Raw genomic sequence first — 27952 nt, forward strand, 5'->3', positions numbered from 1 at the left:
ATGTGCTTAGATAAGCTTTATTTATGAAACTTAAGTAGATTCACCCAGTTTACTGTTCACTGTATTTAAAATTTACTTTTCATATATGTGTCTTGGTGTTTTTATTTTAGTAAGATTGTATAGGCAGATAACATTCTATTTAAATAACTCAAGATATTCTGCAAATTCAGACCAAGTCTTGCCACAAACACAAAAGTAGAATTGCACTCAGAAGGAAATGGAAGTGAGGCCCACTTGAAACAATAGAAAAATTCATTCCAGAGAGACTGAATCTTTCAGAACAAACACAGTCCCACTCTGTGATTGAAACTGCTAGTTAATACTTTATAGTGGTTATCAATTTCAGTGGCATTGGTAACAAAAAAAGAAAAGAAAAATGTCTGTTTTTAATTATTTATACACCCGTATAGAAAAATATATATATATATGTATGTATACTCTTTTTAAAGAAAACAGAACTTGCATCTTGAAACTTAGAATTTGCAAGGAAGAATTTTTTAAGTGCATTGAAGTTTAATGTGTTCACCACTTAGGAATCCTTACCGCTTGTGAGGATTAAGTGAAATACATAGTACTGTTTATCATGTGAATTATTTTAAACTAAAGAGAACTCAGTTCTTTACTTGCTCTATACCCAATCTCTAATCCTTAAATCAGGAAATTATTGGCAGTTTTTATTCTTCCTTTATTCCTGTCTTTTTCCTTCCTTCTTTCCTTCCTTCCTTCCTTCCTTCCTCCCTCCCTCCCTCCCTCCCTTCCTTCCTTCCTTCTTTCCTTCCTTTCTGTGTTTCTGCCTTCTTTTTTTAAAAGTGGCACTAGCCTATTTCTATTGATTCTTTAGGAAGAATATTTGTTTCCTGCAGATGAATTCTATCTTTTAAGAAAAGAGAAAACACTCTTGTTAATTGAGTAGACTAAGATACATCCATATTCCACATAATATCTTTTATATGAATAGACTTGCTTGTACAAAACTTAATCAAAATGGGATTATGTAAAGCTTAGTGTCACATAGGAAAAAGTTTATAGATATTCCTAGAGAATTCTATCATGAGCTATTATGCCATAAAAGGTAAAATAAGACTAGAAACTTAGCAATAATAGCATGCCTTGAAATTTTCTTAGCCATTTGATGTATATGTGTATATCTACACATGATATTTCCATTTAGATCCAACTGTATTAGAAAATGATTTGGTTTTCTGTATTTGGTTATATTTTTATACTAAGTACATACACCTCAGTTACATGAGTGATTTGATTTAAACCTAAAAATAAAATATCCAAAATATAATGTAAAATTTTGTATATATACTACTGCACGTTAAAGTTGATATAGTCTAGTTATCAAGTTGAACTCTCATTATCCCTAAGCTTCTTTAAAACTAATCTTCATTCTAAAATAAAAGTTTGAAGCAAAGTTGTAGAAAGCAATGCAATGTACAATCCCTCTTACAACAATATAATTCAAGGAAACTAAAAATTAAACATTAAAGCTATCATCTAATTAAATTCAAATAACACAAATACCTATAGATACATTTTTAAAAGCATCTATTTGCAAAGACAGTCACCAGTTGTGCTGCTGAATGTGTACAGAGAACAGTAACCAGAGAATTCTTTTTAAAAATATACACATATACACAATTCAAGACGAAAAATAAAGAAAAATGTAAGCGGCCATTAAATAAATAGGAATACAAGCTATGCTCACATATTTATATCTATGTGTTCTAATATATGTTTATATCTTTATTCAAATATTATAAATATAATATATACATTTAAATTTAAAAACACTTAAATCAGTATCCAAAGGCAAATGTATTTCATCTCTGACCTGCTTGACAAACATCTTTTTATAACATGTAAAAAAAAGTTATTGCATATCTGCTTTTAACCATGATGGAGTAACTGAAACCTTACCATACCCCTATAATTTTTTTTTTAAATAACAGAAAACTGAACAAAATATACAGGCATTTGGATTTCATCAAAATTAGTAACTTCAACTTTTCAAAGGACACTTTGAAAGGGAACAGGAAAATGATAGACTGGAAGAAAATATTCTCAATAGTTAGATCTAAAAAAGGACCTTTATTCAGCATATATCAAGAATTCTTACAACTCCGTAATAAGACAATTTAAAAATGAGCAAGATTTTAAACAGACATTTCACAAAACAAGATATATTAATGGCCAATAAATACATGAAAAGATGTTATTAGTCATCAGGGAAATGCAATTAAAACTCTGTGATGGTTAAAATAAGATAATACCAAATGTTGGAAAGGTTGAGGAACAACTGATATTCTCAAATATCGCTGGTGGGAATGTAAAAATCACACCATCTTTGGGAAATAGTTTGGCAGTTCCTTATAAAGTTAAACATACCACACAGATCAGCAGTCCTATTCCTAGATATTTCAAAGGGAAACGAAAATATATGCCCACACAAAGACTTGTACACAAATGTTCATAGCAGTTTTATTCATAATAGCCAAAAACTAGAAGCAGTGAGATTTCATCAACAGAAGAGATAAATGGACTGGTAGAGCCATGTGATGCAAATCTACTCATCAATTAAAAAAAGAACAAACCACTGATAAATACAAAACAATGAATTTCAAAAACAATATGCTGAGCAAAAAGAAGTCAGACACAAATGAATATGTACATTATGATTCTATTTACATGAACTTCTAAGAAATGCTAACTAATCTGTGATGACATAAAGGAACTCAGTGGTTGTCTAGGGTCAACCTAGAAACCAGTGGGCAGACAGCCAAGGGAGACAGAGGAATCTTTTGGGGATGTTGAAAATGTTCCATATCTTGATTGTGCTAACAGAGGTGTATACATTTGTCAACTAACTGAGCTATACATTTAAAACAGATTCATTTTGTTATATCTAAATTACACATCACTAAAATTTATTTCTTTAAGGTAAAATTTTTTTTAAGTTTGTGTACTAGATAGAAAAGCAAGTGTATTTGTTCTATCAGCATGTTTCAGCTATTACCCAGTGACCCTAAATTCATTAGTTTGGTGAGCATCTCAGATTTTGAGTGTGGTGTGCTGACGTTTTAAATTATACCTGTTTTATTTTTTATAATACTGCAACGTAAAACAAACCATTCTGGTGAAGGAAGAATTTTCTATTAAGGAAAGCTAAACAAAATATTGAGTTGAAAGAAATGCCTATATAGTCTGCCAACTTGCTTTTGAGTCATATTTTATGCCAGTCGATGGGCATTAACTAATAACGTATACAGAATATAATCATTTTGTGCTTCTCTCTGGCTTACAGACTTTAGCTCCGTTTGCTTCCTAAAAAATAGAAAAAAAAAGTATGCCTTTATTATAATTTAAAAATCCATTAGCATAGAATTTCCTTAGAAAAATATACACTATTCATGTATTCAACTATGTACTTATAATCTAGATTTTTGCCATCCTGTCAATGAGTGGAAATACGTGTTTATGATCCAGACTAATGTTTGGTTCATTTTTATGGCAGTATGGAGTTAAAACCACAGTATTTATTAAAAACAAAATAAGAATGTTTTCCCTGACTCTTCTTTGCATAATTATGTGGTTTAAGTAAAATAACTAGCACTGATTATGTGCCTTCTAATTAAATCAAGTGAAAATCTGTACTAACTAAACTATTTCCTGAGAACATGATAGGTACTTTGGACACCTAACAACAGGCATAAATATTTCCAACACTAAAATTAGGCAGAGTAGGATGTATTTCTCACATGAATCTCCTTGAATCGCAGAAATCCATTTCAGACAAGTATTGCTAACTCCCTTCTTAATCAACTATGCATTTACTCAAATTAGGCCCAGGTTTTGTTTTTCCGCCCCCCTGTGGAAGAGACTACCTAAACAGCTTTTCTACCTTAATGAGAATTACTGTCTTTCACAAATCCCAGTTCAGCCTCCCTATAGATCTCCCCAATTTTTATCCCTTTAAATAGATTAAAAATAAAGGGCTGCCTCTTTGTCTGGGACATTCTCTTACCTGGGACTTCTATGGTAAACAAGGACCATACTAACCAAGAGACAAAAATAAGATGGAAAAGAAAACAAATGACCAAGAAGATAAGTCATTTTAAAACACAGACTGAATCTGGCCAACATCTACTTTAAAAATGATGAAGTGTTTTATATAGGTAAGACGTGTATATAAGACGTGTTGGGGAAAAAAATACGTTGGTTGGATATTGTTGAAATAAACACTTCAAGGAGTTGTTGGGTTTTTTTCCCCACCTACTTGGTACCTTGCAGTTCCAGTGCCTTAAATGTGTGTTACCTCCTCTGTAAGTGTCTGACACATGTCCAAAGGTCAAGACATAGGGCTTGTATCATCATGTGACTTTCTGTACAGTATATAGTATTTTTCTTACGATTATTAGAAACTAAATACAAATTTAAAAAGAAAGACAAGATGCTTAAAAAGCTTATGTTAACTCATAAATATTTAGCCCTGGAAGCTTTAAAAAGGGCATTCTAAGTATTGAATGTTAGTTTTTTTCTTCCCATAGATGAAAGAACAAAGAGGTATTCTATTTTTCTCTTAAAAAAAAATAAAACTATATTCTCACAGTCTAAGCCAAAGATATCTGTTTCTCATATAGAAATACTGTAAAAATGAATTTTAATAGATTAAAAATTACATATAAATAAACATTCTAAGGAAACTATGAGTTCCTTAAAACAATTTATTATTCCTTAGGAAATCCAAAATCTTCTGAATAATCTTAAAATTTATAGTAGGTTTATAATATTGCAAGGTTAGCTTTGAGGCTAAGGTGGAGTTGTCACAATTTAAAAATTATCATTTTTACTCCACTTCCAGAAAACAGATCTGTGTGGTAACCCCATGACATACCTTCTATTACATTACAAATGAAATGTTTATTTTAAACACATTTTATCTCTAGTCAATAGTCTAGGTTAGTTACAGGTTGATATTGTAAACAGTCTGAGTTTCTACTTGAATATATAGAGAATCCATGGGGAATTTGTATATTTTTCCTCTCCAAATTTACCATCAAAATTATAAATTTTACAATAGTTTTGACTTGACTTCTTTGTTCCCCTAGGGCCAGTGGTAAACCCTCACAAACGGATTGAAATAATAAAAATCTACATATTTGAGATTCTGACAAGATATAATATCCCCAAGTGCAGTCGTTCCCCCATAACTTTGTTTTTTATCCAATCCAGCACTAATGTATGCAAGCATTTTTGGGAACGTATCAGCAATTATCCAAAGACTATACTCCGGAACTGCCAGGTACCACATGCAGATGCTGCGAGTAAAAGAGTTCATTCGCTTTCACCAAATCCCCAACCCTCTGAGGCAACGGCTTGAAGAATATTTCCAGCATGCATGGACTTACACCAATGGCATTGACATGAACATGGTACGTATTTCTGTTTTCCAAAACTGGAGCCCCTCAGGCGTTATAGCTACAGCCAAAATGGATAAGCCAGTCTCACCAGCTTTGAACCCCTTGCTTTTGTTTCCCTCTCTCGGATGTTTATTTTCTCCCCTGGAGATAGTCTTTCATTCTCAATTCATGGCATTGCATGGTGCTATATCTAGTTACACTGTGTGGCAAAGGCATTATAACATGATGCAAACTGATATAACTGTGTATTAGAGCTCCCACTTCTGGTTAGGGAGAGCATTGCTAAGTTGGGACTTGGGCTTTCACCACTTGGCTTAGCTGCCAAGCACCCCAAAAAATAGGTGGACCCATGTGCATTAAGACATTACAAGTAAACAATAATAACTATAATGCCCCCAAACAGAAATATTTTTTAAAAATAGGACATTTTGAGGATTTGTGGGAGAGGTTAAGGAGCTTAAGTATACCATAAACATTTTATAATAGGAAGTTTCATGTTTCTGTTAAGGACAATTTTTCTATATTTTAATCAATTAACTATGTGCCCTTTTACTGTACCTGGTTTAATGCATCTTTCCTTTCAAGGGGGAAATATGGATTCCTTCATAACTCAAGCAAATTCAACATCAACAATCACTTTTCATAACCCTTCCCTCCTTTATCGGTGCTCAAAAATCAATACAACTAATAAGATTAATTGATCCAAAGAGCTTCTTTTATTATTAGGAGAATTGCATACATCTTTTTGACCTAGCTATTTGGCTATAGAGATTGATTACTAAAGATATATGATAAATACAAGCTATATAGCATAACATAGACCTATTAAAAAAAATTAGAATTATAGTACCTTCCCATCTAGCTACTTCTCCATTGGGCAAGGATCCTGTTTCTAAAAATTCTTCAGAAAATGGAATCTTTAAAATTTAACGACATCAACAGCATGATACAATTTTTGCATAAGTGAGCCTATGCAATTTAGATTGACTTTTTAAAATTTGATCAGCAATATCCTAACAAAAAAAGAAAAGGTTCAAAATTAGCAGTTAAGGTACAGAACGCATTGCAAATATTGCCCAGTTTGAAAGATATCTTTTTATATGATGTTTATCATAGCTGTGCATGATTTATTTGATGGAGAAGTAAGGGCATGCCATCATAAAATTTTTAATTTGAAGAGCTAATCAATCAGCACATTTCATACAAAGCCATAACTGAATCCCATGAGTTATTTCTGATTATCCCAAAGTTACTTGTGAAAATTCATTTGATAAATTGATCTCACCAAGGTAACACTTTAATCTCATAAGAAATTACCTACAAATTGGTCACTTTTATGTACTTCCATCCCTATTATTGTTTAATGAAGATATCAGCATTCAGAAACTATTGGGGATTCTCTAATGCTGGGTTGGCTGAAGCAGTGTCAAGAATTTTTAATCAAAACACATGTCGCTCAATTTTGTTGTTCCATACTGCCAGATTATTTCAATAACCGGAGTAAAACAATTATTTATTTTACTTCCCCTCTCCATATAACTCTAGTTTCGTGGCCATTTTTTTGTGTGATAAAGTCTATTTTGTGAAAACGATTTACCTTTCATTGTTTGACTCTATTACCTATGAATATGGTTTATATACCACTTGCCTATTTACAATGTACTTATGAAAGATTTATCTCTTTCCTGTCTGCTTCACACCTTAATACATGGAATCACAACACCCACCGGTAAGAACAGGAGGTATTTATATCCAATTTAATTCTCGTGTAAATTGTGGAGATCACCCTTGTTATCTGTCAGGTTTAGAGCTTGTTAAATGATTTCCAATGTTAGTTCTGATTTTTTTTGCATGATGTAGCAGAGGAAATACAAAGCAAGAAACTGGGAAAGATAACTTGGAAGAGGCCAAGTACAGAATAGAAGTCCTTAACTTTAACAACAACTTGACCTCTAATAACGTTTATATAAAGTTTCCCCCTCCCCACAAAAAGTCACTTATCTGCCCCTTCCTTCACTCTGGTAAAGGTTATGGGTATACGGTTTGCATTAGATAACTGTCATAAAGAAAATGTCATTCTCTTTCATCATCCTCTATTTTCATGATGTAGGTGCTTTTCTTTCCTCTCATCTGCATGCCTGTCTCACATGATCCTGGAGTGTGTGAGCTCTAAACCATGTGCCACTAAGTCTTGCATGTGGTTTTGAGAGCTTGACTTTGCACGAACTTCTTGTTTGTTCACAGTGTCTACATTTCTCATCTTGTGACTGCAATGTGAGTAAAAAAGCAAAGTGCAACATAACTCTGAAAACTCAGCAGATGGAAGATGCTTGCTAATTAAGAACAATGTGCAAAAGAAAGTTGATTAGAATAAAGCAACTGTACTCTTAGACTATTGAGAGGTTAAAAAAAAAATCTAAGTGGATTTTTTACCTCTAACAGCACATCGTTAAATCCCTGTCTTGTTAGTTTATTGTTAACTAAATTGTAATTTAATAACAATTTAAAGTGATTTAACTTTATGTATTGTGATACATAAAAGTACATCAAACTGTTGTATTTTACATCAGCATTCCATGTTATTTCATTTAAGTATAACCTTAAGCATAATTTCTCATGAAACATTTCAGGTCATTTTTGCTGTTTAACCATGTCCAAATGAAGTATAAGATGTTCAGTAACACTCTATTAATTGACCTAAAATTATTTTTCATAACCCAAAATATTTGATTCCTTGATAGATCACAAAACATAAGAAAGAATTGTAGCCATATTCCTTACTCCATAAGAAAGAATATGTACCCATATTTCTTATTCCCTGCATCTTTTGCTTTTTGTGAAACAGCTATTACCAGAATGTTCCAGAACCAAACGCATTCTGGGAACACTTATGGGCTTCCTTTCAGGTGAACCAAATGGTTCAGGTTGCAAAAGGAAAGGGGTCAGAATAATGAAGCTAGTGAAAGGAAGGTGTTCTTTTGCATATTATGTCAGGCTTAGGAGTAGTAAAAATTAGCTCAAAAATGTCCCTAGGTCAAGTCCGGAAAATCCTTTCCCTTCTGCAATACTTTCTCAGATTAGGACCGAAAGCATCTCAACGAATTTCTCCAAGTTAAAGCTTTCTTATAACCCAAACTGAAACTTTCAGACATTATCCAACAGTGATTTTAGTTACAACATTGCCAAACACAGAAAATCACCTTCCATGTCATTGTAGAATTGAGCCATGCACACAGAGGAGCATGGCTTGAATGAATAAAGGCACCAATAACCGTGGTCTATCCATCATTCTGGATGGAGAGAAATAAATCACTTATGACAGAAACCACTCCATAATTTTAAGTTATATTTGCATGGAAGAAAAGCCTTTATGAACATTCAATGAAAAATGTTATTCCTTACCTAAAAATGCCTCCCTAGTAATGCCTGAATAATAGAAAAAAATACAGAATAAAAATTCAGAAGACCCAAGTACTAGTTCTCAATATGCCACTTTTCTTGGACAAGTCACTTAACCTCTCAGCAATTTCATTCAACACGTCATTTTCAAATAGTTTTAAAGCACCAAAACTGCATTTGCTAAATGTGTAAAACAATTATCATGGGAGTTTTTCTGCTTGAGGATGTAGAGTCTGAGTCTGTTCCCTCTGAGTCTCCTTCATGGAACATTTTATTCTGCTTCGAATATTATTCAAAAACCACAGAACTAAGTGAGTGGTAGAACTGTGGAAGGCAGAGAACCCAAGGGGATCATTTCAGGTAAAGACAAGGACAGGAATAGAGGCACATATTTGTGACATCCAGGGCAGAATTAAGGCGGGTAATCCAGAAACAATTTTGTTTAATTTATTTTAGGAAGAAAGGGGAACAATTGAGTATTTTTTTAGTCTGGGACATTAATGGAGAAAAATTTGGGAAACAGTTGTAGAAAGGAGTTGGAATAAGAACCTAGAAAGAGAAATAAATTCTTCAGCAAGGCAGATTGGTGAGGTTTCCTTAAAGATAAGCAGGGGAGAAAAGAAAAATGGTGACGGCATTGGTTTTGAGGAATAAAGGGGAAGACCCAATGGTACTTGTACTACATGGTCCAGTCTCCTTGATCAAGCAGAGACTAAATGAATTCCTCAGAAAGGAGAAGGTGTAGGATAGGAGAAGAGTTGAACAAGGGAGAATTTTTAGAGATTTCAATCAAGAGTCAACCTAGTCGGCTAAAATTGCTTAGAATCCCAGTAGGACTCTGAGTGACAAAACATACACTTATTATGGACCCAACAAGCAAAGCCAATCAAAATGGAAAGGAAAGTAATGAAGAATGACATATTGTTTAATAGAAATTCCTACTTCATAAGGCTGATGTTATTTCTAAGGAGCATTTTAATAACAGTCTGATTTCATTTCCTTCCATGACTCTTTTCCTGCTCCTCTGTTATCTGCTAACTCTGACTACTGACCATAACTACTACTACTAACTGCTTACTACTACTACTACTACTAACTACTATCTATTTAACTAGTAACTACTAATATTAACCTGCATCTACAATCTAACTCTACTCCATCAAAAATTTTGTTGCATCCATTCTCTATACTGATTTAAATAACTTCATCTGTGCCAGACCTTCACATTCAAATACACTCCACTCATGTCCTGTTTTGATACACCATAGTGAAATGTAATTTCAAGCTCTTTCAGTATGTCCAATTAAGCAACTCAAATAAAATAATCCTTGTGACATTAAACCCCATAGGAAAGCAAAATTTATAAAATAGCATGGCTTGTCTCTACCATAATATTTTTATCCCCCTTTACCTTTTTCTAATGACCCTTATATACTGAAGTTGATAAATACAATAAAAAACCTTTGACTAATTCATCATAGAGCTAAAATAAAATGACTACAAATATGATGCCCTTCACGTCTGACCACCCCTCCAATGGGGACCCTGTTTTCAAGAAGTCTTCAGAAAATAAAATCACTCATGTTTAAAGATATAAACAGCAGAATACAATTTTTGCATAGGTGAGCCTACAATTTAGATTGATATTTTTTATTTGACCAGTAATAGTTTAACAAAAAAGCATCGGTTCAAGATTAGCAGTCAAGGTACAGAAAGCTTTACAAATATTGCCTAATTTGAAAGACGTACGCTTCTTCTCTACACTTAGGTCCAAATGGCCTAACAAGTAAATCCACCCATTTAAAAAGGGAGCATGGAGATTGGCAAAAACCTGCATTTAAAAGATAATGACCCCGAGGATTGGTGACATCTTTTAGTTTTCTGTAACGAAATACTTAGTTACTACTTAGGAGTGGAATTAAAGTAATGCTGTTTACAATGCACCTTAAAAGATGTTTTCATCTCCATGCTGATTAGTTGATAGGAATTGCCTGGCTCTGTAAAAACTGGATAGGTAGCAAAATTTTGCACTCACAAGAAATCTACTATTAACACACATACTTACCAACTGTAGCCAGTACCTGAACCACAGGTGCTTAAGAAAGGGCAAGTCACATGTCCTTCCTATTTTTCCCCAAGGCTATTTATCCTAAAGTCTCAAAAATGCCACGGAACACAACAAATACCATCTGGAGCCCCCTGACATGAACAATATCAAGCTTAAGACAAGCATCTGGTATTTTCAGGTTACAAATTGTATATGCTCAATCATGTTTCACAAATGATGATGGTCACTTCAGCCTGGTCTCCAACCATCAACAAGAAAGACTTATTTACATCTGACACCGTGCTGTTTTAATGCAAAGCAAGTTCATCAACAGTGGGATCTGATCTTTAGCCATTTCTGAGTCAAGAAAAATAATGACAGCATGGTCTGGGGCTTTACACATGAAAAAGAGTCATTGCAGAAATACCATGCTGAGGTGATGAACACACTTCTATGCTTCAGTGTCTCTATTTGTTAATAATGTTCCTCTCACAGTAGTAGGATGGTGGAAATGATATCTCAAGTTGTTTTTCAACTTTTAAAAATTATGGTACTATTCAAACAGGACTCGAGTGCAGTTTCTTATGCTGAAGAGTGTGATGTGTTGCCAAATACTTTCTTTGGAGTAGTAGAAGCACAGGAGTAATTCAAGCTCAATTCAGTTTAGGATCAGTTAATACTCAACACAGGTTTAGCCCATAATAAAAAATAGAGACATCAAAGTTCACTTTAAAAATATTCTTTGGAAATATGAATTTAGGTCCATTACATTAAAATATTAGAGGAACTCAGCACTTATCAAACCTAATAAAATCAAACCATTCACAATTTCTCCCAAAATAAAAGTCCAATATTTACTTTAGTTAAAGAATTTTCTGAGACATTACCAATAGCCTGAGGATTTATATTGAAAATGGATATGTAAAGTTCCACCCAATATACCAGATATTTTAAATCATTTTTTAAAGGTGAAAATAAGCACAAGTAGTTCATCTAATCCAATTGATTATATAGGCTTAAGGCATCAGACTCAGGAAAAGTACATATATTTTAATTGTTTTGCTTGGTTTAGACATATTGCTATCCATGGAGTTGAATGTGGATGGAAAAAAATATATAATCATGCCTCTTTCGTGCCAGATATTCCTAAAGAACCTATTTTAGTTTGCATCTTGGGCTCCTATTAGTCAAGTGGGCTACCCCCAGCAGAACTCTACACTCATCTTAGGGACTATCTGATAAGAATCTTCCTCACTTGGGGTCCAGCACCTCATATAGTGCATTTTAATGCTCTGGAGCGATGCTAAATCATTTACCTATGTGCTGTAGATAATTTTTCCCACTCTACCGGTCATCTCCTTAGATCAGAGTGCTCTACAATACACACGAAACTGAAACAAATCAGTAGTTAGAAACACCTACCATAGTGGGAGGGAAAACCAAAGACTCAGTCCACACAGGTGTAATTATTGTACTTGAATCATAGAGGTCCATGTCGAGCCATTATCTAGTTTTGACTGTGAGTCACAATATGTGGACGCTGGGAAAATCGGGCCTTAGTAGTGTTTTCTAAGATGGGCGCTTTGGCCCAGATTCTAACTCTGATTTTACCTGCATTATCTATGAGCTGTGCTTAATATTTAACAGTAGGTAACACCAGCAATGAGGTCAGAGCATTATAATAAAGAGTAGTTAATCAAGATGTTCTTTTCTATGAATTACTTATAACATTTTTGCATAGTTTTTGGTTACTTTTTTCTTCTCATTTTTTAAAATAATTAATTAAGTAATTTACTTGTTTATTTTTGGCTGCATTGGGTCTTCGTTGCTGCGCGCGGGCTTTCTCTAGTTGTGGCGAGCGCGGGCTTCTCATTGTGGAGGCTTCTCTTGTTGCGGAGCACAGGCTCTACGCGCACGGGCTTCAGTAGTTGTGGCACGCAGGCTCAGTAGTTGTGGCTTGCGGGCTTTAGAGCGCAAGCTCAGTAGTTGTGGCGCACGGGCTTAGTTGCTCCTCGGCATGTGGGATCTTCCCGGACCAGGGATCGAACCCGTGTCCCCTGCATTGGCAGGCGGGTTCTCAACCACTGAGCCACCAGGGAAGCCCTTCTTCTCATTTTTTAAGAACTCTTTATAATTTATAGACAAAGAGTTCATTGACACTTTATCTGTCATCTATATTGCAATTTGTTCCTAATCTCTTTTCAATATGCTGGTTTTGTTTAGGGTATCTTTTGAATTGTAAAGTTTTTTTGTTTTTTAATATCATCCAATTAGTCAACTTTTCTTGTACAGTTCAGAGATCCTGTCCTGTTTTACAAAGGTCTCACTAAACCTATGGATTGTACGAGTAGTTTCCTAGGTTTTAAGTTTTGTTATATGATTTGGAAGAAAATTCTGAATATGTTTGAAATGTAGTTCTGTAAATTTTCTTCACATGAATAGAAGATAGTACTTTTTCTGTTGATTTTAAATACCACCTGATTTACACATTAAATTATTAGGTATAATTGGAATACATATCTTTACTCCCAAATTGGCTCTATTTGTCCATTCCTATGGCAATATAATAAAGATTTATACTTAGTGGCTTTATACCATACTTCAATTTCTGACAAGATAGGTCAACTCTTACTAATCTTGTTTTTCTTATTTTGGGGGGCATTTGAGAGTATTTATTCTTCCATATAAAATATATGACTATTTTAACTCATTTACAACAAACTCCATGTTGGGCTTTTGAGACAACCCAAAGATCAGGTTGTCAAATCTGGCACACAAAAATCAGAACTTGTAACCAATATTAAAGTTTACTAATAATTTCAAGAATATATGTAATCATAAGGCATAAGCAAAGCATAGAGATCCTTCTTTGCATATTAGTATGTGTTCTGTCTCAGATTTAACATGGGAGGTCCCTAAACTGTGTATGCAATGACATAACACTTATGCAGAATGTAACATTTTTGGTCATTAAACATTCACATTTTATAGTCTGGAAGTTACATAGCTTACATGACATTTTCCAGAAAGTCATGTCCTATAGGTCTATTGATGACATTAAAACAAATCTGCTTTTGAAAGAACAGTAGCCTAACAGTTATTAATAAAGCAAAATAACAATAATAGTAAAATTAATATGAGCTATAATTTAAAGACTCCAAGATCTTAAGAAGAAGATACCAAGTGCTTTGCAAGCCTTCAGATCAGTTTATTCCAGTACAAGCTGCCTTTGAAATTTATTTCTTATGAGTGAGGAATGAACACAGGGATTCACTTTAATGGGAAATTGTTGGTGGATGAGTGGATGGATGTGACTGAATACTTCCCAACTTCTGTATCATCTGTGAAGAAACAGTAGAGAAAAGTCTAGTTCTGGGTAGAAGATAGATAAAAGGCAGCTCATTCTTTAAAGTTGGGCAGCAGGATCTTTATCACACCTACTTCTACCTGAACAGGTTATTAACACCATTCACAGCCAGGTCATGCTGCATTTCCCTGTCGATAGTATATGTTAAAACCAGACAACATTTCTTTTGCAAAACTTCTATGCAACATTACTTTTAGTTAATCTAACATACACTGAATTTTGTCACAGCTTGTTCACTATCCTAATCAAACACAGGATTTAAATAATGTGAAATAAAATGATCTAAGGTGAAGGTAAAAAAAACACCAAAATCTACTGATGAAAGTTTCGTTTATCATAAGCAATTTAAACTAGACACGTCCTGCCAAAAACACTCCATAGATAGGAGCTGCCCCACACCCTTAGTGTGCTTGCCAGGAGCAGGTCACTAATCTTTGTCATTAGCTGGTCACTTTTCTTTCCCGGTATTCCTCAGCAAGGATAGAGAATGGACTGTATTCCTGTTGCTAACACTTTCCTTTCTATGAATTTTATATTAATTTTTACATAATTTTGAAATTTCAATATTAAATTCTCATCTTTGCCCCACGTTAAAATCATCTGAAATATGTTAAACAAATTTTAGTGCTTCAGACCCACCCTACAACAATTAAACCAGAATTGCTTATAGCTAAGTCAGAGCATCAGTATTTTTATATTTCTATTCTAACATGTAGCCAGGATTGAGAGCCACTGATTTAGATCCTAAAAAATTACATCTCCTTCAACAAGATTTTATAATGTTCTTAGAAATTCTTACCTTTGTTATTAAATTTATTCTTAAATTTATATAGCTTAGTCAAACAAATGAAATATATTACACATTTCCATTTTTACCTGCTTATAAATAATATATAAACTATTTATCTTCCTTATAGCCACCTTAACAAATTATTTGCCTCATTCTTTTTTTGTTTGTTCGATTAACTCTTGGATGTTCTAGGTATGCAATTATATCGGCAACAAAAAGAGATAAATTCATTCTCTTTTTTAAAAAATACTATTTATTTTCTTTATTAGTTCATTAGATTCTCCAAAATAATTTTGAATAGTAATAGCTGACTTTATGAAAATAGCTTCACCATTAACACTAATACTTTAAAAATCTCCTTGCATTCCTCAAATAAATCCTACTTGGTCATAGATTTTTTTGATACTTTGTTGAGTTTATCAGCTAGTAAATTATTTAGAATTTTGCAACTATTTTATAGTGATATTGATCTATAGTTATAAGCTCTTTTTTATTATTTAAATCCACTTTATTGTTATTTACTTTTCCCTTTTTTTTTAACATCTTTATTGGAGTATAATTTCTTTACAGTGGTGTGTTAGTTTCTGCTTTATAACAAAGTGAATCAGCTATACGTATACATATATCCCCATATCCCCTCCTTCTTGTGTCTGCCTCCCACCCTCCCTATCCCACCCCTCTAGGTGGTCACAAAGCACCGAGCTGATCACCCTGTGCTATGCGGCTGCTTCCCACTAGCTATCTATTTTACATTTGGTAGTGTGTATATGTCCATGCCACTCTCTCACTTTGTCCGAGCTTACCCTTCCCCATCCTTGTGTCCTCAAGTCCATTCTCTACATCTGTGTCCTTATTCCTGGCCTGCCCCTAGGTTCTTCAGAACCTTTTTCTTTTTTTAATTCCATATATATGTGTTAGCATACGGTATTTGTTTTTCTCTTTCTGACTTACTTCACTCTGTATGACAGACTCTAAGTCCATCCACCTCACTACAAATAGCTCAATTTCGTTTCTTTTTATGGCTGAGTAATATTCCATTGTATATATGTGCCACATCTTCTTTATCCATTCATCTGTCGATGGACACTTAGGTTGCTTCCATGTCCTGGCTATTGTAAATAGTGCTACAATGAACATTGTGGTACATGACTCTTTTTGAATTATGGTTTTCTCAGGGTATATGCCCAGTAGTAGGATTGCTGGGTCGTATTAGATGTACTTCTGATGTATTTGTGGGGAGGAAGGTGATCTCCATGTCTTACTCTTCTGCCATCTTGAAGGTCTCCCTATACGCTCTTTAAATGTTAGAAAGAAATCATCTGTTAAGCCATGTGGTCCTGGTGGTTTTAATGGTAGTTCTTTAATCACTAACTCTACTACAGTAATTATTTATTACATTTCTTTCTTAGTCAATATTGGTGATTCATATTTTGTGAAAAATTCATCCATTTCATCTAGGTTTTCAAAGTTGTTACAATATTGCTTGTAGGATTCTCTTTTAATTCATTTATTCAGTCTTTTCTGTATAAGTAGGTACATCTGCCTTATCATTGCTAAATTTGTATATTTTTGTTCTTTCCTGTAGCAGGCCTTTGAAAGATTCATTGATTTCACTGGATCTTTTTCAAGGAATTAGCCTTTGGATTAATTTATTCTTGCTACTATTCTTTTCATTTTCAGAATTTGCCTTCATTACCCTCTTTTTTATTTCTTTGTATTGTCCTATTATTCTTAACAGTTGTTTTAAGGTTTTTTATTGTTTGAGTCTTTCCTTCTATAATATCTAAGACATTAAGACTATATATTTTCCTTTCAATGCAAGTTTTTCTGTGGTTCCATGGGTTTTGACATGAAATGTTCTCCTTCTGTTGCTTTGTAAATTATTTCTTTTTGGATCCAAAGGTTATCATAGAGTGTGGTTCTTAATTTTCACGTACTTCTGATTTTTTTAGTCACATTTTAATAATTTTTTTTCTTGTTTTTTGGATTACAGTCAGAGTTAAGGGACTATATAAACTTTTCTACTATTATAAATATTTAAGCACTCACATGTAGTGCAAAAATTATCTATGGTTGCATTTGTTTAAAATGACTCACCTTTATAAAGGTTTTCCAAAACATTTAGCTTTATTTTCATGGGGATGGGGCAACCCTGCTCTCTTTCTTTACACGTACTTATTTCATTCTTTTATGTGTAGTACGATTGAATTACATAATTTCTTGAACAAGTACAGCTGACATAAATAGGTTTCAGAACATACACTGCTGGTTTGTAACTCAACTGGTGGAAGTAGGAATGTGTAGGGACACAACAATATGTAACATTCAGAGCGCTGGGTAACAAGAATCAACATAGTTTACAGAAGTGGAATCTAATAGGTGGAGGAAGAGAACTTCTACTATTTTGAGAGCTTCTGCTATTTTGCAAAAGTTATATAATTGCTGATACAACCATCAGTTTCCTTAGAAAGCAATTGAATTGCTGTCTAGCCTTAACCTTTCTGAGGAACAAATTCCCTAACTGGTACAAAAAGAAAATGGCATTTATGCTACATTTTTATTCTTTCTTACTTACTGATAAACCAATAAATAAAATGAGTGGGAAACATTTTGTATTTCACCATACTAGTAGCAGCTTTTGAAATCCAATCTGATGAACAGCTATGGCAAGTCACAATAGTTGGAAGAATCCTGGAGTAAGTTTGGAGTCTTAATTCTTCCACAAATAAAATCCCTTAATGCACTTATACTTCAGCTTTCACATGAAAAATGGGGAAATCACCATTCTACATTCCTTATGTAAAGTTGATAAATCAAAAGAAGATTTGATTTTAAAATATTATACACGAGAAATTTTTTCTGAAATATAAAACTAGATCCAAGTTCAAAATGGTATATCAAGTGTGAAGTGGTACTTAAATCACTCTTTTCATCACCTGGCAGATTGCACCTCCCTTTTCCTTACTTTGTAAGCAAGCTCAGATCATCTACAATCAATCCACTTGTAAAAAAGTATTTGCAAAAATGTCCATTCATCCACTGTGGTTAAATTCTGTCCATCCCCTCCTTCATTCCCTCTCTCAAGTAATTGGGCAGTTGAGGGGAAGGTCCTCAAATTGCTTCTCAGGATGCTGATCCCTCCTGTTACCTTTAGAAACCCTAGTGGGTTCCAAGGTTTTCCCCTGAGGCCGTATTTCAGAAATCCTAACGCATCCTTTTAAGTCAGGTTTTTGCTGATTTAGCCGAAGGCTCCAGAGTTGGAGTAGCAAGAATATGTATGCAAAAGTAATAAATCCCCTCTGCCTACACATCATCACCCACACTCCAACTCATCCTAGGCCCCGACTGTGTCCTTCTGAAAGCAAAGGAACATCTCATAGTTATGCTGTTAACTGGGGATGGGAACTGCAGGAGAGGGGAGGGGAAGATGCAGGAGGGAGGACTCTGTTTCATTTTTCAAGGAACCTTTACTTGCACCAGAACTTGTTCAGGATTTATGACATTGTTTTCCGTGTCTGTGTGCAGTAAGATTTTGTTCTGCTCATATGTTTTTTTCCTAAATGATGTAACCATATGATATATGTTGAAAAGTTGCATGTAGAAAATTAATTAATTTTCCCAAGGCTTATAAAAGCCCTTAGTCATGGATTCTACAGTGCCCTGCTTTGCCAGCAATCTGGCCAGGTACGATGGCCCTATGCAATAAAATAATAAGCCGCATGAAAGTAAAATAACAAAGTAGATGAAAAAGCAATTTGAGCTTCAGACTAGAGCTATATATATTTATATGTTTAAAACTACTAAAAGAATCTACCTACCTTGATTAGTGTTTAAATGTGTAATTGCCGAGGAAATATGAAAAATATCTGCTTCTTATCACTTAATGATAAACCATAATCATAGAAATAATATAATCTGGGATGACCTCAAAATTATGAAATCCATTAAAGAAGAATATTAACTTCTAGAAACAAGAAAAAGCAAGGTTCAGTGTATTTTAAGTGCTAAAGATTTATCAAGCCTAGAGTGCTCACATAGCAAGCAATAATTCTATTAGAATCAAAAATGCTATAAAATATTAAGGTTGTACTCTAGGGCAGAAATTTAAGATTTGAGATATTTCTTGCATAATCTACTTAATAATCATGCTTGAGGTTTAGTGTTTCATAAGGAACGTTAATTTGTGTTTTGATTAATTTTAATTTGTCAAGATTTACATGTATTTAATGACCCAATGAATTTCCCCAGAAAATTTCCTAATGTCAGTTATCACAGTTACCAAAGCTGCTTCTATGATTAATTTGCTATTTAGGGGAACCATTTGCCACACTCAGATTGTCTTTCTCAATGTGCCCTTTTTAGCGTCTCTTTAGGAATGTCCTTCTCCGCAGCTGTGCTAAGTGAAACAAACCAGAAACCATTCATTTCACCATGGTCAACTTTCCAATACTATCTAGATAAGGGGCATCTATTAAAGAATATATTTTGATTTTTTTCAAAAGCAAATACAAAACTTCAAAACACTATGGAAGAGGGTGTTTTTTTGGTAAAAACTCAATTGTTGATGCTCTTCCAACATAACCTAGAAAGTGTACATACCACCAAAAGAGAGTGTTTTGCGATCCAGGCTAAGAAACAGCAAACACTGAATCTGGTATCTTAAATTTGAGGAAGGAATAATAGGGTTTGATAGATGTTTTCTATGGCATAGTTATTTCTATTTTTGCTCTCTCTTTGTATAATTTCTTCAGTTTTACTTTGATTTAATACTTCTGTCTTGGTTTGTGGTTGTTGGGTGGTTCTTGTTTGAATGTCCCTAAACTTTGGGCTCTCTAATGCTAAGTTATGGGATTGATTTCTTTTAATAATCACAAAAAGCACTCCATACTCACTTAAAAGAACAAATGTCTCATTTGTCTTACATAATTTGAGAGTTCCACAGAGTTTTGTCTACCTAAATTCAAGTAAAGGGAAGTTAATCTTACATTTATAAAATATTCAAGTGACTTTATATCATAATTAAGATATAGAATTTTTATCAGCCTTGAAAAAAATGTTCTGGAACTTTCAGGAACTTTAGAAAAGTGAAATTACAGCTTTTTACTCACCTTAAATTAACTGTTCCCTTGAGGGTTCCTTTGAACAACAATTAGTATTGTAAATGTGCATTATAGATGTCCAGATTTGGCCTGAAAATGTGGGAAATTCTGATTAACCCTATAATTTTTTTAATCTGAGCATTTAGAGGCTTGAGGACCAGGAATATTTTCAGAACATGTTTTATTCATTGCTATGCTCTCATGCTTAGCATACTGCTCGGTATACAGTAGATACTTAATAAATATTTGCTAAAAGAATGAGGACTGCTTTTCCAAGCTGCAGGCCATGAAACTAATTCTGGGTGATGCTCCTTAGTCTTTGAAAACAGGCTAACTCCATAAAACAATGGCTCCAGATGCACAGTGAAAGGTGCTAAGTACCCTCACAGCAGCTCCAGAGCTTGACAAACTAGAAGGTTGTATAGAGGGTAGCAACATGACTATAATAATCATTAAACCAGCTTGTGTCCTGGTTTGTACTTGTGTACTTGGCATAGATAGTCTTTTAGCCAGATCTGCTAGGCCTGGTAAAATGCCACTATCTGAGTGCTGAATGAGGAAGTTCCAAGTTAGGTAATTTAGCAGAGGAACCAAACCTGACAAAAAAGGGATTATCCATTGGAAGCAAGAAAGGTAAAATGGCTGGGCCCAATGGAAAGGGGTGCCTTGGATAAATATCCACTTAAACTTACCCTTTCTTCCCACTCTTTTCAATCTTCTTCTACCTCTGTTCCAATACAGCTCCCTCTCTTATAACTCCCACTTTAAAATCCCTTTACTTAGGCATAGCCAGATTCCGATGCTGCTAACTTATTTTAGACATCCAGACCTCTGGGCTAGGAAGAGATTCAACGATTAAATCTTAACTTCTATTGAGTGTTACCTGAATGATCTATGTAACTCACTTAAGAAAATTAAGAAAGTCAGTTAAGGGCTAACACAGGAGAATTACTTAATCTAGACAAGTCCTTCATGCTAAGATCTGTGTATCTTCCCCCCATGCAAACAAAGTCCTCTCCATGGAACTCTATGGTACCTCCTATTAGAGGTCATTCTCTCCAGTGATTGCCACTCCTAATAGGTTGAGTGTTAGGGGCTGACAATATATAGTAAAGACACTTGAGAATGATGTTGAAAAACTTTCTCAAGCGCTCTTAAGGTTTTGTGGATGATTCTAAGAATATTGGAATTCCAAGAACATATTTGTACATTGATTTAGTAACTGACCACTCTCAAAAAGGATTTAGGACAATTCACAGTGAAAACCTAAGTGAAAGTAAACCAGAATATTTAACACAAGTCAGAAACAGGAAACAAAAGTTAGAGAGATGAAAGGAAAAAGAATTCTTAAACTCTCTTGAGGCAATGGAACACAAAATTTAGTGGTGAATTTCCTACTCACCAAAGAGACCAACGAAAAGAACACATTGGGCATGTATCTCTCAATTTCTAGCAAAGAGAATGCAACAGTTCTTTAGGAACAATAAATATGTGTGAGAAAAAAAAAAAGCAGAAAAAGCTAGAAGTACACTTTTCACTGAACATCTACAATGCACAGGATGATTTACGTTCATTATGACATTTAATTGTGGGCACAACCCTGTGAGGTAGATATTATTTTTACAATAAAGGAAACTGAATCTCAAGAAAATTTAATTGACTTGACAAAAGTCACAGCTAGTAAGGGATGGAACTAGGACTTGAGCTCATGTCTATCTGATTCCATAGCTCATATCGCACCCAGAGAAGTGAATAACCCCTACCTCTATCTCATCATCTCATCTGCATCTTCCAATTCAAAGCATGCATACACACACACACACACACACACACACGCACATGTGCACAATTTTTCCTTCTATAACCAGGCTATATTCAGAAAGTATAATTGAGAAACTTCAGGAAAATGACAGAAAGAACAGCTGTAAGCTCAGTATTCTCATTCCAACTACTATAACGGTAGCAATATCTCCATTTATGTGAAATATAAAATGCCTTTATAGATAAACCCTAAGAGAAAAATAGGCATATCTGTTACTTGGGCTAATGTTCTTTATGTTTTTATCTGTATGGGGACATCTGAGAGTTACACTGAGACCACAATAGTGGGCTTCAGGCAGGAAAAGTAAATCATATGCAGAGAAGCCAGTGAACTGGGGTTTGTTCCTAACATAGCACCTCCAAATAAAGTGGCCCCATTTCAGAAGACAGCGTCCAAACCTAGCTTAACTCTAGTCTAGCATCACGTGCCAAAGAATTGAATGTGATTAGTTTAGACAGGTAGAAGGACCAGCAAACTAGAGGGTTTCTTCCATGAGAGGAGCTGGGTTGTTTGTGATCCCAGCAAAGCGTGGGAAAAGAGTCTCCAACTCCAAAGGCAGAAATGGGCAAAGACAAGTTATCATTCTGGAGAGGTCTCCAGTCTAAGCAGGCAATCGGACCGGTGTCCAGTCATGGAGGTGAAGCCTGAAGGTTACAGTTAAGGGGAGAGGTTTCAGAGGAGTGCCTAGGAACTCAGACAGAGGAGAGCTCCTTTTTTGGGAGTCTGAGCCAGGTAATACAGGAACTTTAAGGTAAAAGTCTGAGTTTCTATGGCTGTTTGGAGGTGGATGAGCAGGGTCCTACAATCAACACACTATCTATTGGTAACTTACGACAAATTCCAATGTTGCAAAGGCTCTTATTCTCTGGCAAAGAAACACAGATGGATCAAGTGACTTGCACAAGCATCAGCCCGTGGCAAATTCATGACCAGAATTTATATTCTGTGGCTTTTCTTCTAAAACACCCTTGACCCATTTCTGTGGGTGACCCTACAATGAAGGAAATATGACTGGAAACAGTGGCTGTCATGTTTCAGGTCTCTCATTGATCCTTTTGTATCTCATCACAATCAGTCTGACCAATTGCATCACACAGTGGTCCTGCAGACACAGGACCCCTGTAGTTACTTCAATATTTAACATAGTAAAAATTGTGAGTTAACTCAAATATGATCTAATTTGAAGTTTCTCTACGGGCCACATGCATTTGAATTATCTGCACAAATAATTTATTATTACTTTTAGCTATAGTGGACAGCAATAAGAAGGTTGACCCAAAAAGGTAGGAAATCCTAAAATTACATTTTTAGGCACTATATAAGGCCTTCTCCCTCTACTCCAAAGAATATTTAAATGGATTCATTTTTACTGACAGAAGAAAGTCAACCTGAGAATTAAAATTTCTATATGCCACCCAAAATAGCTAAGACACATACAGAAGAGTTGAGTATCCTTGACCCACTGTATACTGGACATTTTTTTTAATAACATAAAATTTTATTCAATTTAAATTGAGTAGCACTCGTCACAAGCTATTGTTTAATCTTTTTTTACAAGTTTTAATTTAGTCACTGAATAGGTTGTCAAAACAGTAGAGCTGTTAGGAGGTTTATGTATGCATCGTAACTTCTGGCACAATTTCCATTTCTGAAAACTGAACTACAGTTTTAAAGTACGTCTGCTGTTCTCCTTCCCTTTCTCTATTTTCAGTGCTTATCAAAATATTTAGTACTAATAATGTGCATATGAAACATAAATATTCCAAGTATTGTTAGCTAAGGTCTAACAGTATGGTATATGACACTTTCTGGTATATGACACAAATACCGTGGCTATTTCAGGATCATTATTTTTCCTAATTATAACGAAGATGTGTACCAGAGATAGTAGTCCAAATTGACTTGAGATTCCTTCTAAAGGTTGTCTTCCTAGTTGTACCACCTTTCATTAGTTATGTCTTATTAATCGTCACATTGCATTGTATCTGTGCACGGTATGGTGCTACGTAACAATGCAGGAAATGAGAAGCAGTGTGAAACGTTGTAGGCATTACATTTTAATGAGACAGCATTTGTGTTGCGTCTGAATGCCTGCAGTTAATTCAGAGAACAAGTATTTGAGTTAAAATTCTGACATGTTCAGCAAAGCAAGTATTCATTAAGGCAGGCGAGGTAGCAGCATTGTAAGAACTCCTTTGTGACATTTACTACACCTGCGGTTCTGTGAACGCGAAATATACTTTATTTCAGGTGGAGGTAACCCTGTGCGCCGGTAGTATGAAACTCTTTCTTTTTTTTTCTTCAGGTCCTAAAGGGTTTCCCAGAATGTTTACAAGCTGACATTTGTCTACATCTCAACCAGACTTTGCTGCAAAACTGCAAAGCCTTTCGAGGGGCAAGTAAAGGTTGCCTTAGAGCTTTGGCAATGAAGTTCAAGACCACCCATGCACCTCCAGGAGATACCCTGGTTCACTGTGGGGACGTCCTCACTGCACTTTATTTCTTATCCAGAGGCTCCATTGAAATCCTCAAAGATGACATTGTGGTAGCTATTCTGGGTGAGTGTTTTAGAATTGGATAGTCACAAATTCAGTTATTAGCTAGTGCAATGCATAGTTTAAAATGATAGAAAAGAGGGCTTTCCTATTTATTTATGAGTACTAAGACTGATGAGTAATATTAAAGCTTTATTTAAAATTCAATTCAAATCAAATTAACCTTGCAGAAAATATGTTTTCTTGACTGTCTCACTCTTTCTCTGGTGTGTAAATGCTTCCATCTTGGCACCTACTTAAGCTTTTGAGGCCAGATATATGAAAATAGTCAGCATTTTCCTTTTCATGTTAGAGGATCTTGGATTCATGCTGAGATCTTATCACCTTAAATAAAATATATACGTAGTAAGCATACTTGCTAGCATGTGCCAATGCCCTGTCATGAAGTGGGTTTATATGTTGATGAATTTCATCTACTTGCTGTGCACTTTACCTGCTGTGTCCCATCAAACAGAATTATATGAGTCCTTACCTGGATAATATAGGGCTATAAACTTAACACCTAGGGATAAAAGTGGTGAGGAGATGAAAATTAGTAATAAGTTAAACTGGTTTGGGTGCAAAAGAAAGTCCATCTGTCCAATCTGCCTCTTCAAAAATAAATTTAGTCGTTGCGAACTTGTAAGATTTCTTTAGAATATTAGAACAATGGGGAAGAACAAGGGAGCAGAGAGAAACTAGATCAGTTGTTGTCCTCTCATATCCCCTAGCCAGTATGTTTAAGCCTCCGTCTCCCCATGAGAATACCCACCCCCAATGATTGTGAACATGTGCACTTCTTTTTTCCTGCAGATTAAATCTGGTTCTATTTAAATAATAAGCACATAAGTCAGTGATTTCCTCTCCCTTGACTCTTGATGTTAACATCCGAAAGGACAGGGATATTGTCTGTTTTCTTCACTGCTACGCAGAACCAAAATGGGCATAGCACAGGACCCAATACATGAATGAAGATGTTTGAGAGATTCCTATTTATTTTGATAATTTTATTATGAGAGCCTTTTGAAAATTTTTTCAAAATTGACCAGATGCACAATTTGGTTTACGATCCAATAAGCAGGCTAAAAACATATTCTAAATCACTTAGCAGCTAAACAATAAAGTGGGATTTTCACCAGATTTGGCTTTGACAGTTTGCTCTAGTATGTTGCCAGGGAAGGAGCACACATCATTGCATTCCTGATCTTCAAATCAGCCATCCCTAACTTCTACAGGAAGGTAACAAGCCTTGTTGCTTTATAAAATAATAATTTTTTACCCTTTGCTCATTTACAGTCACGTAGCTAATTAAAATACGAAGCTCATTAAAAAAAAAAAAAAAAAAAAAGTCCTATTGGGCTTCCCTGGTGGCGCAGTGGTTGGGAGTCCGCCTGCCGATGCAGGGGACGCAGATTCGTGCCCCGGTCCGGGAGGATCCCACATGCTGCGGAGCGGCTGGGCCCGTGAGCCATGGCCGCTGAGCCTGCGCTTCTGGAGCCTGTGCTCCGCAACGGGAGAGGCCACAACAGTGAGAGGCCCACGTACCGCAAAAAAAAAAAAAAAAAAAAAATGCGAAGCTCATGCTGAATTTAGTTCAGAGCTTTTCTCTGATAATATCTATACTGAAGTATCAAAACTATAAAGAATTTCAAGAGATTCTCCTTTTCTGTCTCCATTTCCATGTAAATCTGCACTTAAAATCCTCAGAAATAGTGATTATTTATTCTATTTTTGAAAAGCTAAGTATTTATTTAAACTACAGTTAATGTATTCTCTCCAATGTTAATTTTTCTTATAAAGATATGGTATCTGATTTCTCCCTATTATATTGACATTTAGAATAAGAACATTACAGCATTTTTCTTTTACATGAACATTATTGTTTAAAAGTCTTGGTAGTTTCCGTAGTCGGGTATATATGAACTTGTCTACCAAAAACTACAGTAACAGATCCAGGGAGTTTTTTCTAAATCTGAAAAGAAGCTTCAGGATATATGTAAGAAGGTACATTTTACGCTGCCATTGACTACCTTTAAAAGTTATGTAATCAATAATCCATCAGTAGTTATTACGCATGTATTCCATAGGTATGATTTTTAAGTGCCTTGACATTCAGAGACAGAAAAATCTAAGTGGCCGTGACTTTCAGGGAAAATATGGGGAGAAGATGAAATATATCAAGGGTGCAAAGATTATGACTGGAGTCAGAATGCATGGGATTTAGTCATGGCCACTCTCTCCCTCCCTTTACTTCACGCAACTAAGAAGGTGACCTTGACCTAATCCGTTTACTCTCTTTAATCTTCTTTCCATATTCATAAAATTTGGATAATAATTAGTAATTTTTTCATGAGGTTATTTTGGGGATCAAGTGAGATAATACACCTAAGCATTTGACACAGTGCCTGATACCTACTTAGTCCTCAGCGTTTGTTGTTGCTGTCATTATCATCCTCGTCACTGAAGGGCACCTAGGACAGAGGTGACACGTGGCTAGGCAGAGGGGATGCGGAGGGTGCCCATCAGAAGCCAGACAGTGAAATAACCCCAGGTTTGGCAAAAAAGCAGGAAGGGCACACTTTTAGAAGAAAGGCCATATAGTAAAAAAGCATGACTGTATTTTTTTTTGAGAAAATGTAACTAGATTTATTAAACAATTGGGCAACTTTATTAAGGGCAAATCCAAAAGTGGTTTACTAAAGGAAACAGGGTATGTTCAAATTGTACCCTTAGTCCTCTAAGTGTTAAAAGAGTTCCACCAAAACCCCATGTTTGGCATCACCTCCCGAGACCATCCTGAGATAGAAAGTTTTAAAATTTGACTCTCCACAGCCTTTCCCATATTCCTAGGTTGACCAAATTAGACCACACCTACTATTGGCAAGACTGTTTTCTAGCAATGTGTGGCATAGCAGACTAGAGCCGTGTTTGCTGCATTCCAGATGCTTAGCCAAAGAATCAAAGCAAGGAAGTAATGGGGATTATACCAGGACCAGTGCTCTAAGAGACAAAATTCTGGTCAGTGAACAAGCATGACTGGGGCAGCCAGTACGAGGTACTGGAATTTTGCTGCCCAAGTGTCTGTTGGCTGTAGGGTCTTACCTATGAAATTTTTGGTTCAGGGATTGGTCAGTGGTCCCCTTCTACTTTCAGAAGGAAAACATTAAGTTCAGATTCCTTTTATTTCCTTTCTTTCCTTTTCTCCTTTTATCTTTTTTAGGAAAAAATGATATATTTGGAGAAATGGTTCATCTTTATGCCAAACCTGGAAAGTCTAATGCAGATGTAAGAGCTCTCACGTACTGTGACTTGCATAAGATCCAGAGAGAAGACTTGCTAGAGGTTTTGGACATGTATCCTGAGTTTTCTGATCACTTTCTCACAAACCTAGAGTTGACTTTCAACCTAAGGCATGAAAGTGCAAAGGTATATGTTGCCTGCTTACTTTTGTACTCTGACATTTTATTT

At 35.1% G+C, this 27952-nt stretch overlaps 1 protein-coding gene across 1 annotated transcript in view; it reads left to right on the forward strand.

Annotated features, from left to right (window-relative positions):
* The window catches only part of KCNH7 (potassium voltage-gated channel subfamily H member 7), a 453648-nt gene that overhangs the window by 400109 nt on the left and 25587 nt on the right, over positions 1-27952 (forward strand). Inside the window, exons 9-11 of the mRNA XM_060016676.1 lie at positions 5239-5438; positions 24256-24508; positions 27705-27910. Coding sequence (XP_059872659.1) covers positions 5239-5438; positions 24256-24508; positions 27705-27910 — 659 coding nt within the window. The remainder of the gene's footprint in view (positions 1-5238; positions 5439-24255; positions 24509-27704; positions 27911-27952) is intronic.

Source organism: Delphinus delphis, chromosome 7 (assembly GCF_949987515.2).
Source record: "Delphinus delphis chromosome 7, mDelDel1.2, whole genome shotgun sequence".
In the NCBI taxonomy this organism is placed as follows: Eukaryota; Metazoa; Chordata; class Mammalia; order Artiodactyla; family Delphinidae; genus Delphinus; species Delphinus delphis.